We start from the raw sequence: 14,448 nt of genomic DNA on the forward strand, positions 1-14,448 counted from the left end.
TAAGTACACTGTAGCTGTCTTCAGACACTCCAGAAGAGGGCACCAGATCTCGTTACGGATGGTTTTGAGCCACCATGTGGTTGCTCGGATTTGAACTCAGGTCCCTTCAGAAGAGTAGTCAGTGCTCTTAACTGCTGAGCCATCTCTCCAGCCCCCTAGAACTGTTTTTTGATTAGATTGTGCTATGCCATGAAAAGTGGATAGTATAGAACAAGCAGCTGTGATGTGCTTGGTAGTTGGACAGAGAAGAAACTCCAAAAACACTTTCCAAAAAAAAAAAATTGCACAGAGTAAAGCCTGAAAAGGCCATGGTCATTGTTGATGGTTTGCTGCTCGTCTGACCCATTACTGCTTTCAGAATCTTGCCCAAATCTTTGCATCTTCTGAGGATGCTCAGTAAGTAAATAGCATGAGCCACAGGTTCAAGCAGTGAATCAGAGTTTAAACTAGTTGGGCTGTGACCTTTTGCCTCATCCACCATATGCACCAGACCTCTCACCATTCATCTGCCACTGTTCCAAACATCTTACAGGGGAAATACTTTCCATAACCAGTGGGATATGGAAAATATTTTCTAAGAGTTTGTCAAATCCTGAAGCTTAGACTTTTGTAGAAAGAAACGTATTTCTCATTGGCAAAAATGAATTTGTTGATTATAATGGTTTCCATTTTGATTAATAAATACTTCTTTTGACCTACTTACATGATTTAAAATGTATGATTCAAAACTGTAATCTGTTTTGTACCAGCCTAATATTGGAGATCTGTTAGAGTGGTGTTCACCTTGTTTACTGATATATTGTCAGCACAAGTTGGGTTGGGGCCTTTGCAGATCTCTCTCCATTCTGAAGTCCATGCTGGAGTATAAAAATTATCATTGAAAGTTACTCCTGCCTCTAAGCTATTAGCAGTTTCTACTGCCGAAAAACCTGATGCATGATAGAGGCTGAACCTACACAACGGGAGGCTGTACCTTCATGAGAGAAGTTACATCCACTTTATTTTTGAAATACACAGTGTTTGATATATATTACTAATTTTGTTGCTTTGATAAGAATATACTATTACTAGCCCATCGAGCCATATTTTAAATTTGGTATATGAAAGTGAAATTAGGATATTATTGCTTAGTCAGAAGTGAATTATTCTTTATGACTATAAAACTTAAAAAGCAAATTACTTGAAAAAATGAGCATGATATTTTTATTTTTCCTTTATAATTTATGGTGTGGCAGAGTTATTGCACTTAGTCAAAGCAAGGATGTGCCCTGCATACCCCCATCCAAAAAAATAATTAGAATAATACTAAGTATTTATAGTTATTGGGAAGCATTTTCATAGTTGATTTTCCCTCAGAACTGTATGTACTCATGTTCTCTGGATACATTGTATGTGATTTTTATCTTTAAGAGTCTAATTCTTTCAAGTACTATGACATGTGTTATATACATTTTCAAGTAAGTGTTTAAAAATTATGTGAATTTGAAAAACATAAATTCTTTACCCCTTAACAGGTGTATGCTTGGGGGGACAATGACCATGGCCAACAAGGCAATGGCACAACCACAGTTAACAGAAAGCCAACCCTTGTGCAAGGCCTGGAAGGCCAGAAGATCACGCGAGTGGCTTGTGGGTCATCACATAGTGTAGCATGGACAACAGTGGATGTAGCTACACCATCTGTCCATGAGCCTGTCCTCTTCCAGACTGCAAGAGACCCGCTAGGTGCTTCTTACTTAGGTAACACACAATTTATAAATGTTGTGCAAGTTTTTATGTCAATTTTCTTCATTGTCATACTTGTTAAAATTTAGTAGTGCAATGATACCAATGTTATCGTATGATATTAATAAATCAGTGTTTCTGATTTATTAATATCATGTGATATTAATAAATCTAAATAAGTCTAAAGAAATACTAAGAGGTAAATTCATAAAAGTATACATTAAAAAAGAAAGACTTTATTGCATTCATCTTAGTAAATCAAAATAAACCTAAAACATGCACAAAATGGGAACTAATGAAGGTAAGAACAGATATTAGTAAAGCTGAAAACAGGAAAGTAGATATTGAGGCTGAATGTAGTTAAAAACGCTACTCTACACCATTTCTACTCATGTCTCTGGGACAGAGGCTGCCCTCTAGATCAGTACATGCTTCTTATCCAAGTTTCCTAGATGGCGGTGTACTGAATTTGTCTTTCCATCCTTTGGGGTTCTAGTTTTGGGCATCAAACCCAGGGCCCTGTGCACTGAAGTACATGCCTGATACTGCAACCCAATCCAACAAGTCTAATTCACTGAGGGTGGTGGCAACTCTGGGTAGATGGTCCTGGGGTATATAAGACTGCATGCTGAGTAAGCCACGAGGAATAAGCTGTTAAGCAATGTTCCTCCATGGGGTCTGCATCAGTTCCTGCTTTCAGGTTCCAGCCTGCATTCTTACTGTGATGGACTATGATTTTGAAGTATAAGCAAAACAAATTCTTTCATTCCTAAGTTCAACAGTGGGAAGAACTTCTTGAGCCCCTCCCCTATCTGTGCTGAGATTTTGGCTGCCAAGGAGAGAGCCTTTTGAGAACTCCCAATGTATTTTGAATTACCGGGTTTTCAGCCTAGATGATGTGAGCAGGCGCTTCATAAATATCAAAGTGCAGTTGTGGTTTCTTTTTTTCAAAATAACATAAATGCTCAAACTAGAGAAAAAGAGCAATCTCTGATTTTAAAAACATCTTCGATTTTTGTTTCCCTATTTCAGGTGTCCCTTCGGATGCTGATTCTTCTTCTTCCAGCAATAAGATTAGTGGTGCAAATAACTGTAAGCCTAATCGCCCTTCTCTTGCCAAGATCCTCCTGTCACTGGAAGGAAACCTGGCCAAGCAGCAGGCCTTATCTCACATCCTTACAGCACTGCAGATCATGTATGCCAGGTAGGCTGCTGTGTTGGCTTGTAAATCCTGCCATTATGTAAACTTCATGGCTTTGTAATATTTTAGTTGTCCAGATGTTTACATGAATGTTGTTACCGTGTTAAGTGCTATGAGTTGCAAGTCACATACCTTCACTGGGGATTTCTAGGATCTTGGCATTTTATAATAAAATCCAACTGACTATTGAAATATGAATCAGAAAATCAATCTTAAGGATGTTTTCAGTTTTTTGATAATTCTGTATCAGTATGAAAGAAGAGAAAGAATGAGTTGATAATGTATGGTGATGTTTAAAAGATTATTCTTTGATTCACTTGCTGTCTTACATACTCATTTGTTGCTGTGGTCTCGGAGCCTGTTTTAGTCACTTTTCTATCTTTGGCCTCTGGTATCATGGTGGGATGCTGAGGCAGAGCAAGTCAGAAGGTTCCAGTCCCCTCAGTGACATGTTCTGCTGACGCAGGGACACCCACTAGACTCTGTCTCTTACAAGCCCCACCACCTCCCAGTAGTGATAGCTGGGTGGTAGGACTTTACCACATGGTCTTTTGGAGAAGGTCCAAACCATAGCAAAACTTAAGTGAGTTAATCAATTACTTAATGTGTCCTGGATGTGGATCTGATAGTTGTGCTTATATAGCGTAAGAGCGATACCTAAAACAGACATGGAGGGGAGAGTTAATTTGCTGATTATTATATCAACTTGTTATTAAACATCGTCTATTCCTCAAGTTCCAACAGCAACCCAACAGGTGCTCTGGCTTTAGATTAGATACTCTTGTACTTGTTGCTTAAGTATTATCATGTGCTTGCTGTGTAGTGTAACAATGAGGCTGTATTCCCAGAAACACATTATATTAAGGTTATAAGGAGCATATGCCTGTAAACTAAGCTCACTGGGGCCTTTCTAGTTGATATAGTCCTATAAAGTCATAGTTTAATATATATAATCCATTGTGGACTGAAATGCTACTGTATGTCTTATGTCTATAAAAAAGATTGGGGTATATATTTTAGCTTAGAGCGGTTGGCTACCTGGTTAGTAATGCACAGTAGTTTCTGAAACTCATTTGTATGTATTCTATACAAATGAAGACATACTCTTAGTGAGCACTTGACCTATCCTGCTGCTTCATATGGTACCCAGATGAGAGGGTGGATCACCACAACCCTGACTTTGTGTTCTGATAGAGATGCAGTGGTTGGAGCCTTGATGCCAGCCGGCATGCTCGCCCCAGTGGAATGCCCCTCATTCTCCTCGTCAGCGCCTGCCTCTGATGTGTCAGCCATGGCCAGTCCCATGCATATGGAGGACAGCACGCTAGCTGCTGACCTTGAGGACAGACTGAGTCCAAATCTGTGGCAAGAAAAGAGAGAGGTAAAAGGGAATCTTAAAGCAACATTGAATTTGAAGGGAAAGGTGGCTTTTCTTTATCTAGGGAACCGTACTTCTTCTGTCACCTCATTTTGTGTCCGCTATCTGATTTTGAGCTTGACTTAGTAAAGCATGTTCCATTTAAAGAGATTTCTTAGTGTTGAAATGAAAATAGATTTACTCTTTTAAAAAGTCATCCCGTAGAATTCTGAAACGTAAAAAGTCAGAAAGTGAATTTGTTAACTGTTTGGGAAAAGACTCCTTAGAGAGCTGTAAACTCTGTACAGTCTAACTTGTGGTCTTGCTGTTCTTATGGGCTGTTTTGGCTCACTAGGGTTGCTAGGTGATATGAGCACTGGATCATTCCAAAGTGCTTTAAGTAGTTTCTGTGTGCCATATAGCTGAACTTCTTAAACGTTTCCTCTCATGTATTCTCCAATCAGATCGTCTCCTCTGAGGATGCTGTGACCCCCTCTGCAGTGACACCGTCTGCTCCCTCAGCCTCCTCTCGCCCATTTATCCCAGTGACAGATGACCCAGGAGCTGCCAGCATCATTGCAGAAACCATGACTAAAACCAAAGAGGTCAGGAAACATTCTTCTTTGACTTCAAATGAAAAATAGCCTTAAATGTACTCAAAAGTTAGGAGTCATATTTAGAGCTAGAACATGCTGTATCTCCTATATTAGTCACAGAAGCTCTCTGTAAAGTTCAAAGACAGTGGCATTAGTAATCTAGTTGGAAAAAATACAGTTTACAGATTTTTCTTTTTAAAAATTAGGTGTATTATCATTTAAGTAGGGAAATGAAGATAAAGGAAAAGTGGCAGAAAGGAAAGTCTGAGTGAGAAGGAAAATGCTAGAGATTTGTAAGTTTTTGAGAAAGTTATAGAGAAGGTATAGAAAAATAAAAGGTGGCCATAAAAGCCTTTTTCATTGAGATACAAGTTAAAAATCACAACTGCTGAATGAAAATGTTAATAATAAAAAGTAAAACTTAGAGATCAGTAAGATGAAACAAGGAGTTCTAACCTTACTCAGTGCCCTCTCGCAGATGTGTGGATGTGTCTTGCGCCAGTGTGCAGGGTTGTCAGTGAACTTGCTATGTGAGTATCCACCTAGATGAGAGAGTTCTGTGACTGGACTCTGCTTTCTGCCAGTCCCTAGTCTAAGGCCTCCTGCCTGTAAATTATACCCTTGTCTTGGATATTTTGTACTATTGGTTCTTCCCACATACTGGGCATTTTGTGACTGAGGCTCTGAGATAGTATTTAAAGCCCACCATCCTATGATGATCTTTAGTGCACATATCAGGATATCTGCACCACATACTTTTGCTTCTTTGTAACAATAACAGAGACAGATAGATATAGGCAGGCAGACAGACAGAGAAACAAGATATCCTGGTAAAATGGTAGATTAGAAGCCGTATCTGTGTGATTTAAAAAATTAAGATTTAAAATAAATTTCTAAAGGATTTCTGGGTGGTGTTGGTGCATGCCTTTAATTCTAGAATTTGGGAGGTAGAAGGAGGTGGATCCCTGTAAGTTCAAGGCCAACATGATCTACAGAGTGAACTCCAGAACAGCCAGGACTATACACAGAAGCCCTGTCTCACAAACAAACAAACAAACAAACATTCCTGTAAGAGATAGAGCTAAAGAAGACAGAAAGAAGCATTGGCAGGATCTCTTTGTGCGCAGAGCAGCCACTCCCTTCTTGGCCTCTCTCTGTATGCATGCACATACTGCACTTGGACAGTCTCTCTGGCTTTTGCAGTGCCACTGATAAAATGACTTACCTGGCGTCTGTAGCTGCCTGACCTCATGTGAGCAAACTGGTGCAGCCGACCCAGATGAGGCACATTCACAGACTAGGGCCTTGAGAGGACTCAGTAATGAAGAAGCAACTTCCAGCAAATAAGCAGTGGCTTTCTTTTTAAAAGGAGAAAATGTGAGTAGATAGGCTATGTTTTAGCTGATGCAATGAGAGTGGAAAGTAAAATGCTGCATCCTTGCAAGGCTCCTGGTGTGGACCAGACAGGTACAGCGAGGGAATAAAGAAAAGACAAACACACAGAAACACAGAAAGCTGGGACTGAGTGGACTGCCCTGTCCATGGAGGAGCCACAGCATCCTGGAAGCTCAGTGTATTTATTTTATAGAATTGAGTAAGGAGGAGGGGTTACTGCCCACAGCTGAACAAGGAGGAGGAGTAATTGCATACCGCTGGATCAGGGGGACAATGTAGACTTAGCCAACCTCAGCAGGAGCAGTCTCTGTAGGGGAGCAGTCTGCAGGCCTTAAACATTCCAGAGAAAAAAGCTATGGTGGACATTGTCTGCACACACACCAGCTTGGGCCAGAAGGCAAGCCCTCTGAACCTCACTTTCCTGAGGGTGATAGTTTGCTACTTTCCCATGAGCCTGAGGCTTGCAATGGCTGTGCTCATGTCCACAGCACACATTCACTCAGACCTTCTTCTATTCCCTAGTAGTAAAGGAGTGAAAACAATTATAAATGTTATCTAAAAAGGTTAAAACATTATTTTCCAAGGAACCTGAGGAAGGTTAATGGTGTGAATGATATGTTAGAGATCCAGATGAAAGTTGTAATATGAAATCTGATGAGTAGGGTAGGCTTCACGTGGCATGACGTCCTTCTCACTCACATGGTGTGCTGCCTGCCTGGGCATAATAGCAAGGCATTTTTCCTTGGTGGATGCTGGATATTGGGATCAATCATGTCTTAGTCTGGTTTTAATTTTCATTCCCCATTCCTAATGTGTTCTTTGGGCTCCAGGACTTTTATCTCCCCATACTTCATTCTCTGTTTTAACTGTTGATTGTCAATTCATTTAGGATGTTGAAAGCCAAAATAAAACATCAGGCCCAGAGCCCCAGTCCTTGGATGAGTTCACCAGTCTGCTGATCCCTGATGACACCCGGGTGGTGGTGGAGCTGCTCAAGCTGTCAGTGTGCAGCAGGGCTGGAGACAAGGGCAGGGAAGTGCTTTCTGCTGTGCTGTCCGGCATGGGCACTGCCTACCCACAGGTGAGTGATGGGGAAGGCACACTACGTGGGGCCAGCTTTCTCTGCAAGAGCCACTGTTCTTCACACATGGTCTCTTCCTAGACTGCTTGCTCCGTGGACAGAGGTATAGAAGCTGTTCTTTAAAACAAAGTGTATCCCAGTTCTCCCCGTAGTTTCTTTTATCCATCTAGGACTGATTTATCTTTTCTTTAAAAAAGATTTGTTTCTTATAAGTGTTTGCCTGAGTATGTATGCATACATGGTACCTGAGGAGACCAGAAGAGGGTTTTGGCTCCCCTTGAATTGGAGTTACAGGTGGCTCTAAGCCACCATGTAAGCGGTAGGAACTAAACTTAGGTTTCCTACAAGAGTAGTAAGTGCTCTTAACCACTGAGACATCTCACTAGCTCTTGTTCTTTAAAAACAAAACCATTAGTTTTATTATGCTTTTTAGCTTATGTTTGGGGTCTGTGTCTCTGTGTCTGTGTCTGTCCCTGTATGTCTGTCTCTCTCTCTCAGTGTGTGTGTGTGTGTGTGTGTGTGTGTGTGTGTGTATGTGTACACTTTGTAGGAATTGTTTTCTTTCTCCTACGATATAGTCCATATAGTTACAGGGATTGAACTCAGGTCATTAGACTTGGAGACAAATCCTGCCTTGCCAACCCTGTATATCTTATTTTTACTGAATAAGTCCTTCTGTATACGTTTGCCTGTAGTTTGTTTTTAGATATTTGGCCAATATTGTTTTGCCATGCAAGAATTCTCATTTTTAGGTATACAAATCTGCCAATATTTTTCATGTCTATCTTCTGACAATATGCTAAAAATACATGACATTAATAATTATAATTCATTTCATTGTTTTAAAGAAATTTTCCTAATTTTTCTCCTGAGCATCTATATGATTTCATTTATTATGTTTACACTTTCAGCCATCTGCATTTTATCCTAATATAAAGAATAAAATATTGAGTGGTTCAGCTTAATTTTTTTAATATGTGGCAAAGCAGTGGCTCCAGCAATATTTGTGAAATAATTCATCCAGTGACTTGAAAACTATTTATTCTACTCTTAAATTCTAATATGCATTTGGATTTATTTACAGTCTTGTTTTATTTGAAATGATTTCTTTAAAAGTTTTTTATTATAATGTATATGAAAATGTATATTATTTATTATGTGTGTGTCATGGAACACATGTGGAGATTAGAGGGCAGTCTGCAGAAATTAATTCTCTACTTTCATTATATGGGTCCTAGGAATTTGACTCAGTTGCTCAGGCTAACAGTTGCAATCATCTTTAAATTGTCCTTGCAGAGGTGAGATGGATACTTGATGTCTTATCCTTATGTAATATTTGGGATTCGTAAATTAATTTATATAACTGTGCCTGTGTGGCAGTGATATCACTTTGTCACTAATGTAACTTTATTAAACTAAATTGTAATCTAAACATGAGGGAAATAGAGGAGAATAATCCTGGAAAACAGAAAGTGGGATTTTTCTTTGTATATTAAATTTGGGGACTGACAATATTGCTCTTATTCATGTCTTTTTAATTTTTAAATTTTATTTATTAGTGTGTGAAAGGCAGCATGACATGTATATGTGTGGAAGTCATAGAGCAGTTTGTAGAGTAATTTCTTGTTTTCTATTTTTGCATGGACTCCAGGTATCAAACTCAGTTTGTCAGGCTTACATGGCAAGTACTTTTGTAAACTGAGCCATCTATCTGGCTCAACCATGTTGGAGCCTGTGTTAAGATACTCCCTCTGCCATAGATGGGCCTGAGAGGATTGGTTGTTCCTGGTTCCTGCCCTTTGACCCAACTTGACTCACGCTGCTTTCTAGAATCTTGGTCATTATTATCAAATTTTTGCTCTTTCTCATGATATTTTTGTCCCCTAGGCTGACTTTTCTCACCAAGAAGTAATCTTGTCCAGGTATAGATGAGACTGTTATTATCACTGGTGTTTCAGTTTACGAATTGGCCTTAACTGAGTGTGTTTTTTGTGAGGCTCCTTCCAAATGCTTTCCTGTGGATAATTTTAATTCTCATAGTACCTTTACTGTGCCTTGATTTTATGTGTAAGAAAACCAGGTCTAAAATAAAACCTTTGTTTCTTAACTCAGTTTCCTTCCTTCTTTCACTTCTTTCTTCCTTTCTTTCTCGTGTGTGTGTGTGTGTGTGTGTGTGTGTGTGTGTGTGTGTGTGTGTGTATTTGTATATCTGTTTATGGACACACATACACACTTGCTTGTGTTGAGGCCAGAAGTCAAGGTCAGGTGTCCTCCTTGATTTGTTTTCCATTTGTGTGTTTTGAGACACTACCTCTTACTCAGCCTAGAGCTCAGTGATAGATTGGAAAGATAGGAAACCCCCCGCCTGTCTTTGCTTCCTAGGCACTGGGAATGCAGGCGTGCATTGCTATACCTGGCTTTTTACATGGGCTCTGGTGATCTAAAGTCAGGTCCACATACTTGCATACTATTGAGTCATTTCCCCAGCCCCTTAGCTTGGTGGGGTATTGGTTGTTGTTTGTTCTGTTTTTTTTTTCCTCCAAGTCCTTCACTCTGCAGCCCTTTCCCTGTAGAAAAGCACAGAGCTGGATGAGCATGGGTAGGGCATGAATGACCCAGGGGTGGCATTCACTCATGTTTCTATTCCTCTCTAGGTGGCAGACATGCTGTTGGAGCTCTGTGTCACCGAGTTAGAAGATGTGGCCACAGACTCACAGAGTGGCCGTCTTTCCTCCCAGCCTGTGGTGGTAGAGAGTAGCCATCCCTATACAGACGACACCTCCACCAGTGGTACAGTGAAGATACCAGGTATGTGGACCAGCCCTGGGAAGGGCTGCAAGGTCCGCTGTCTGTAGAAGGGCTGTTTTGTAGCCACTTCCATGGGAATAGTCATTTCCTATTCATGAAAAATAAGAGAATAGGATTATTTTTTGTAAAATACAATGCAACACAGAAGCTACACTGTACTAGTTTGCTTTCTGCTGCTGTGGTAAACACCAATCAATCAATACCAAAAGCAGCTTGAAAGGAAAGGGTTTATTTGACTTTACCTCCATGTCACAATCTATATTGAGGGAAGTTGGGGTGGAAATTCAATGAAGAACTAAAGGAGAAACCATAGCGTGGATTTGCTCACTTGCTTGTGCTCCACTAGCTTTCTTATATATCCCAGACCTGGCTACTGTGCTGTTTCTAGGCCTTGCCTTGCTTTTCTTTTCTTTCTTTTCTTTTCTTTTCTTTTCTTTTCTTTTCTTTTCTTTTCTTTTCTTTTCTCTTCTCTTCTCTTCTCTTCTCTTCTCTTCTCTTCTCTTCTCTTTTCTTTTCTTTGGCATTTTTTATTAGATATTTTCTTCATTTACATTTCAAATGCTATCCCCAAAGCCCCCCATCTCCTCACCCTGCCCTGTTCCCCAACCCACCCACTCCCGCTTCCTGGCCCTGGCATTCTGCACAGATAAAAGCTGAGTGGATAGTTACACACAATCACTGACTTTTGTGTGAATGATGATGCATGGTAACAGTTGTAAAGTGTCAGGCTTCTTCTACACTAATACTGTTCTTACATCTTACATCTGCATCTTGGATGGTGCTGTCCACAGTGAGCTTGGCCTCTCACATCAGTCAGCAGTCAGGACAATCTGATGCTCAATTGGAATTTCATTTGGTGACTTTAGGCTTTGTTAAGTTGATAGCTGGACCTAACTGGAACATATACCAAATAAAAATTTAATGATTCAACTATCAGGTCAATGAGCCTTCACTAAGACCTAGGTCTAGAGTCAGCTGACCAACTTTTTGGAAGCGGCCCCCACATTCTGTGAAGTAAAGTCATCCTGATGTTGAGCACCTCTGTCGTACAATTTGGCAGCCTCTGTTCCTCAATTGTACAATTTTAGTTTCCTCCTCCCATCCCCCTCACTGTTCCTTTCACCTCCTACATGGTTTATCTGTTGAGACAGTCAAGAGGCTTAGCCTCTTTGAACCAGATCTACTTTTGTACATGCCCACAATTCAGCGTGTTCCTCAGCCTGGTCCTTCTGATTCAGGGTGCCCTTGTTTCATCCACTTGGCAAACTGTTGATTTCTGCCACCTCAGTAAAGCACCTACTGTCTACACAGTGCTCCTTAAAATGTTAGCTGTTGTTGCTGCTCAGCACCAAGATTATTGATTCATTGGGGGAAGAGGGTTGACAAGTAGTATTGTTTTAATTGAATTGTTTTTTTTTTTTAATTAGAATACTTCAGAAAGGACTTGTCTCCCACCTTTTAAGATGACTACCTAGGGATAGTGTCTACATGAAAGAGGCAGGATGCGGGCTTGATTCTTTCCTTACGTTTACTGTGTTTTAGGGGAATGAATCATTCCTTCCCCTGTCACTTTTCCAAAGTGCCTGTGTAGTATTTGTGTGTTTATGTCATTAAGAACTCGTTGACAACATGGCTTGCAAAATGGTTCTGGTGGTTTGTTGGTAGCTCCCATGCAGTCTGCAGTGGCACAGAATTCTAGGGTTGTCTTGTGTGTTTGCCTTCTGCCTAGAATTGCCATGGTGTCAAGATCACACCTTGGTGCTAAGAGACTTGGTGCCTCTATTTCTAAACATCTTCAGTGACAGAAATGAACTTGATAGATAGACGAATACCATGTCTGACTTTCTTATGGCCTGCAACTGTAAAATGCACAGTGTTTACTACTCTTGTTCCATCAGATCTGCATCTCTTTTTTCATGTTAGATCCTGAACAGATTGGGATATCTGTTACTGATAGTCAGTTACTAGAAACAAAACGTGACAGAATCTCTTCTTTCTTCATATCTTGCTAGTCTTTGTTTGAACTCTTTTATCCACTGCAGTAGCTTTAGTTATAACAGCTTCTTTTAGGTTCTGTAGCCTTAGTTCTACTGTATTAAATGTTCTCTCCTCAGCCTTTTGTCTGAGCATGCAGTGAACTCCTCTGTAGCTCCTGGGTCAGCCTTGTCCTCTAGAGGTGTGCCATTTAAACTTGAAAGGTTGCCTTTCTGCTGTTAAGCTCTTGGATCACTTACTCATATGTAGTAGTGTGAGCAAGCTATTGTTTACTTTTTTTAAGTTATTGTGCTTTTCTGCAGTAAAAAAATGTATTAGAATATATGTTTACTTTAGTCACTCTAGGTACTATTTACAGATACAGGGTGTTCTTTCAGAGCATTTTCTTGAATCAGTTTGTGATGCTCTCCCCCTAACTTAGTTTTCTTTTCAGGGCATTGTGATATCTCTGTGTTGGGTGTCTTGGGTTCAGTGCTGGCTATTTCCTTCCTTGGGACTCTGTTGTATATTTTGAATCTTCTTTTTCTGGTTTAAGTCTTCATTTTGGACTTTTTTTACATTGTAAGTTGTTTGTGAATTTTAACACTTATATATTTTGGTTTTCTAATTTTTATCTGTTGCTCCTTTTTGTCTTGTGTCTTTCTGTCTATTGTTTTGAGGTGATGGTGGCAGTCATAGTGGTACGTGGAACCTTTCTGGCCAGTGTTCATTATCTATTGGGGTATGACTCCAAACTTTGTTTTTTTCTAATAGTAATTTTTAATACTTTATTTTGTTCATTTTAAATGTGTCGAACATAGTATTGAACTTTCAGAATGAGGTAGGGCTTGAAAAAGTATTATTTTTTTGTCTAGTTTTAATTTTAATATGTTGCACTTTCATGATAAATTGTAAAAACAGTGATGTTCGTGGTAGCACAAGCCATTAATCCCAGCACTGAGGAGGCAGAGGCAGGCCTATGAATCTTGTGAGTTCCAGGCAGGCAGGACTACAAAGTGAGACTTTGTCTCAAAACCACAAAAAACAGGCGGGGTATAGTAGTGCATGCTTTTAATTCCAGCACTCAGGAGGCAGAGTCAGGTAGATTATGTGAATTTGAGGCCAGCCTGGTCTATATAGTGAGTTTAGGGATATCTAGAGCTACATAGTGAGACCCTGTCTCAAAAACAAACAAACAGCAACAACAAGAAAACCCAACCAAAACCAGCAGAACAAACAAACAAAAAACCTGAAAAGGAAACTTAAAAACTAAAGTGGCAGCTGGAAAAGTAAAGTGCTGCAGTGTCTTCCTGAGGGCCTAAGTCAGTCCCCAGCCCATGTAAATAAGTGGGCCCACCGGGCTCGAGCCAGTGGGGACAGAGGCAGACGGATCTTAGGAACTCATTGGCCAACCAGCCGAGCTGAATTGATGAGGCCAGGGAAACCATAGTAGACAGTGCCTGAAGACCAGCATCTGCTTTGTCCTCTATACAGACAATTAACTACACATGCATACAAATAATGCTCACACACATGCAATAAAAATTGAACAAGAAGTATTTCTACCTGGATCTTAAATAAAAATCATGTGATTATCTTCCTCTTCTGTTTCTCAACTTCATACCCATCTACTAATAAAATATATGTTCCAAATTTACTAATTTCTTAGTAAGTCCAGACCTTCTGAGCCAGTCCAGTATAATTTGTTTTCCTCCCACTCACTTCTTATGTCCCCTTACACAACATTCACATATGTCTCTAAAAATTAGTCAGAGCTGTCAGTCCTCCATGAAGAAATGCACAGTGTCTCTACACTAAGCAATTCTCAGTAAATACCAGCTGGGTGTCCAGCAAGTCAGCTAAGTTCTGCCACTACTAGAATACCCAAAGGGGGCAGTCTCACAAGTCTGTCCCTAGTTATAATGTCAACCCACAGTTTACATCAGATTTGGCTGTAAATCAAAAGTTCATACAATGCGATTGTGTTACCCACCTTTCCATCATTATAACAAAATACTTAAGGTAGCTTATAAAATGTAGGGGTTTATTCTGCCTTGCAGTTATGGAGGTTGCAGCACGTCGTTTGCACAAAGCAGCATGTTGTGGGAATACATGGGAGTGTAGCACAAATCACTCACCTCACAGCCAAGAAGCAAAGAGACAGGAAGGAGCCACAGTCTCCCAGTCCTTTCCATGGGCACACTCCTAATAACTTCAGGCCCTGCCCACCTCTCATAGTACCAAATGGGTAACCAACTTTGTAAGTTACAGTTCGTCTTGGGGTTTTACTGCTGTGAAGAGACACCATGAC

The 14,448-nt window shown here is 40.2% G+C and overlaps 1 protein-coding gene across 4 annotated transcripts in view; it reads left to right on the forward strand.

Moving 5' to 3' along the window:
- Positions 1-14,448, forward strand: part of Herc2 (HECT and RLD domain containing E3 ubiquitin protein ligase 2) — a 181,677-nt gene that overhangs the window by 136,923 nt on the left and 30,306 nt on the right. For all 4 annotated transcript variants that reach the window (XM_006540639.2, NM_010418.2, XM_006540637.3 and 1 more), the window contains exons 65-70: positions 1,515-1,740; positions 2,758-2,929; positions 4,121-4,307; positions 4,748-4,888; positions 7,164-7,355; positions 10,010-10,163. In XM_006540639.2, the coding sequence (XP_006540702.1) occupies positions 1,515-1,740; positions 2,758-2,929; positions 4,121-4,307; positions 4,748-4,888; positions 7,164-7,355; positions 10,010-10,163 (1,072 nt within the window). The remainder of the gene's footprint in view (positions 1-1,514; positions 1,741-2,757; positions 2,930-4,120; positions 4,308-4,747; positions 4,889-7,163; positions 7,356-10,009; positions 10,164-14,448) is intronic.

This window comes from Mus musculus, chromosome 7 (assembly GCF_000001635.26).
Source record: "Mus musculus strain C57BL/6J chromosome 7, GRCm38.p6 C57BL/6J".
Lineage (NCBI taxonomy): Eukaryota > Metazoa > Chordata > Mammalia > Rodentia > Muridae > Mus > Mus musculus.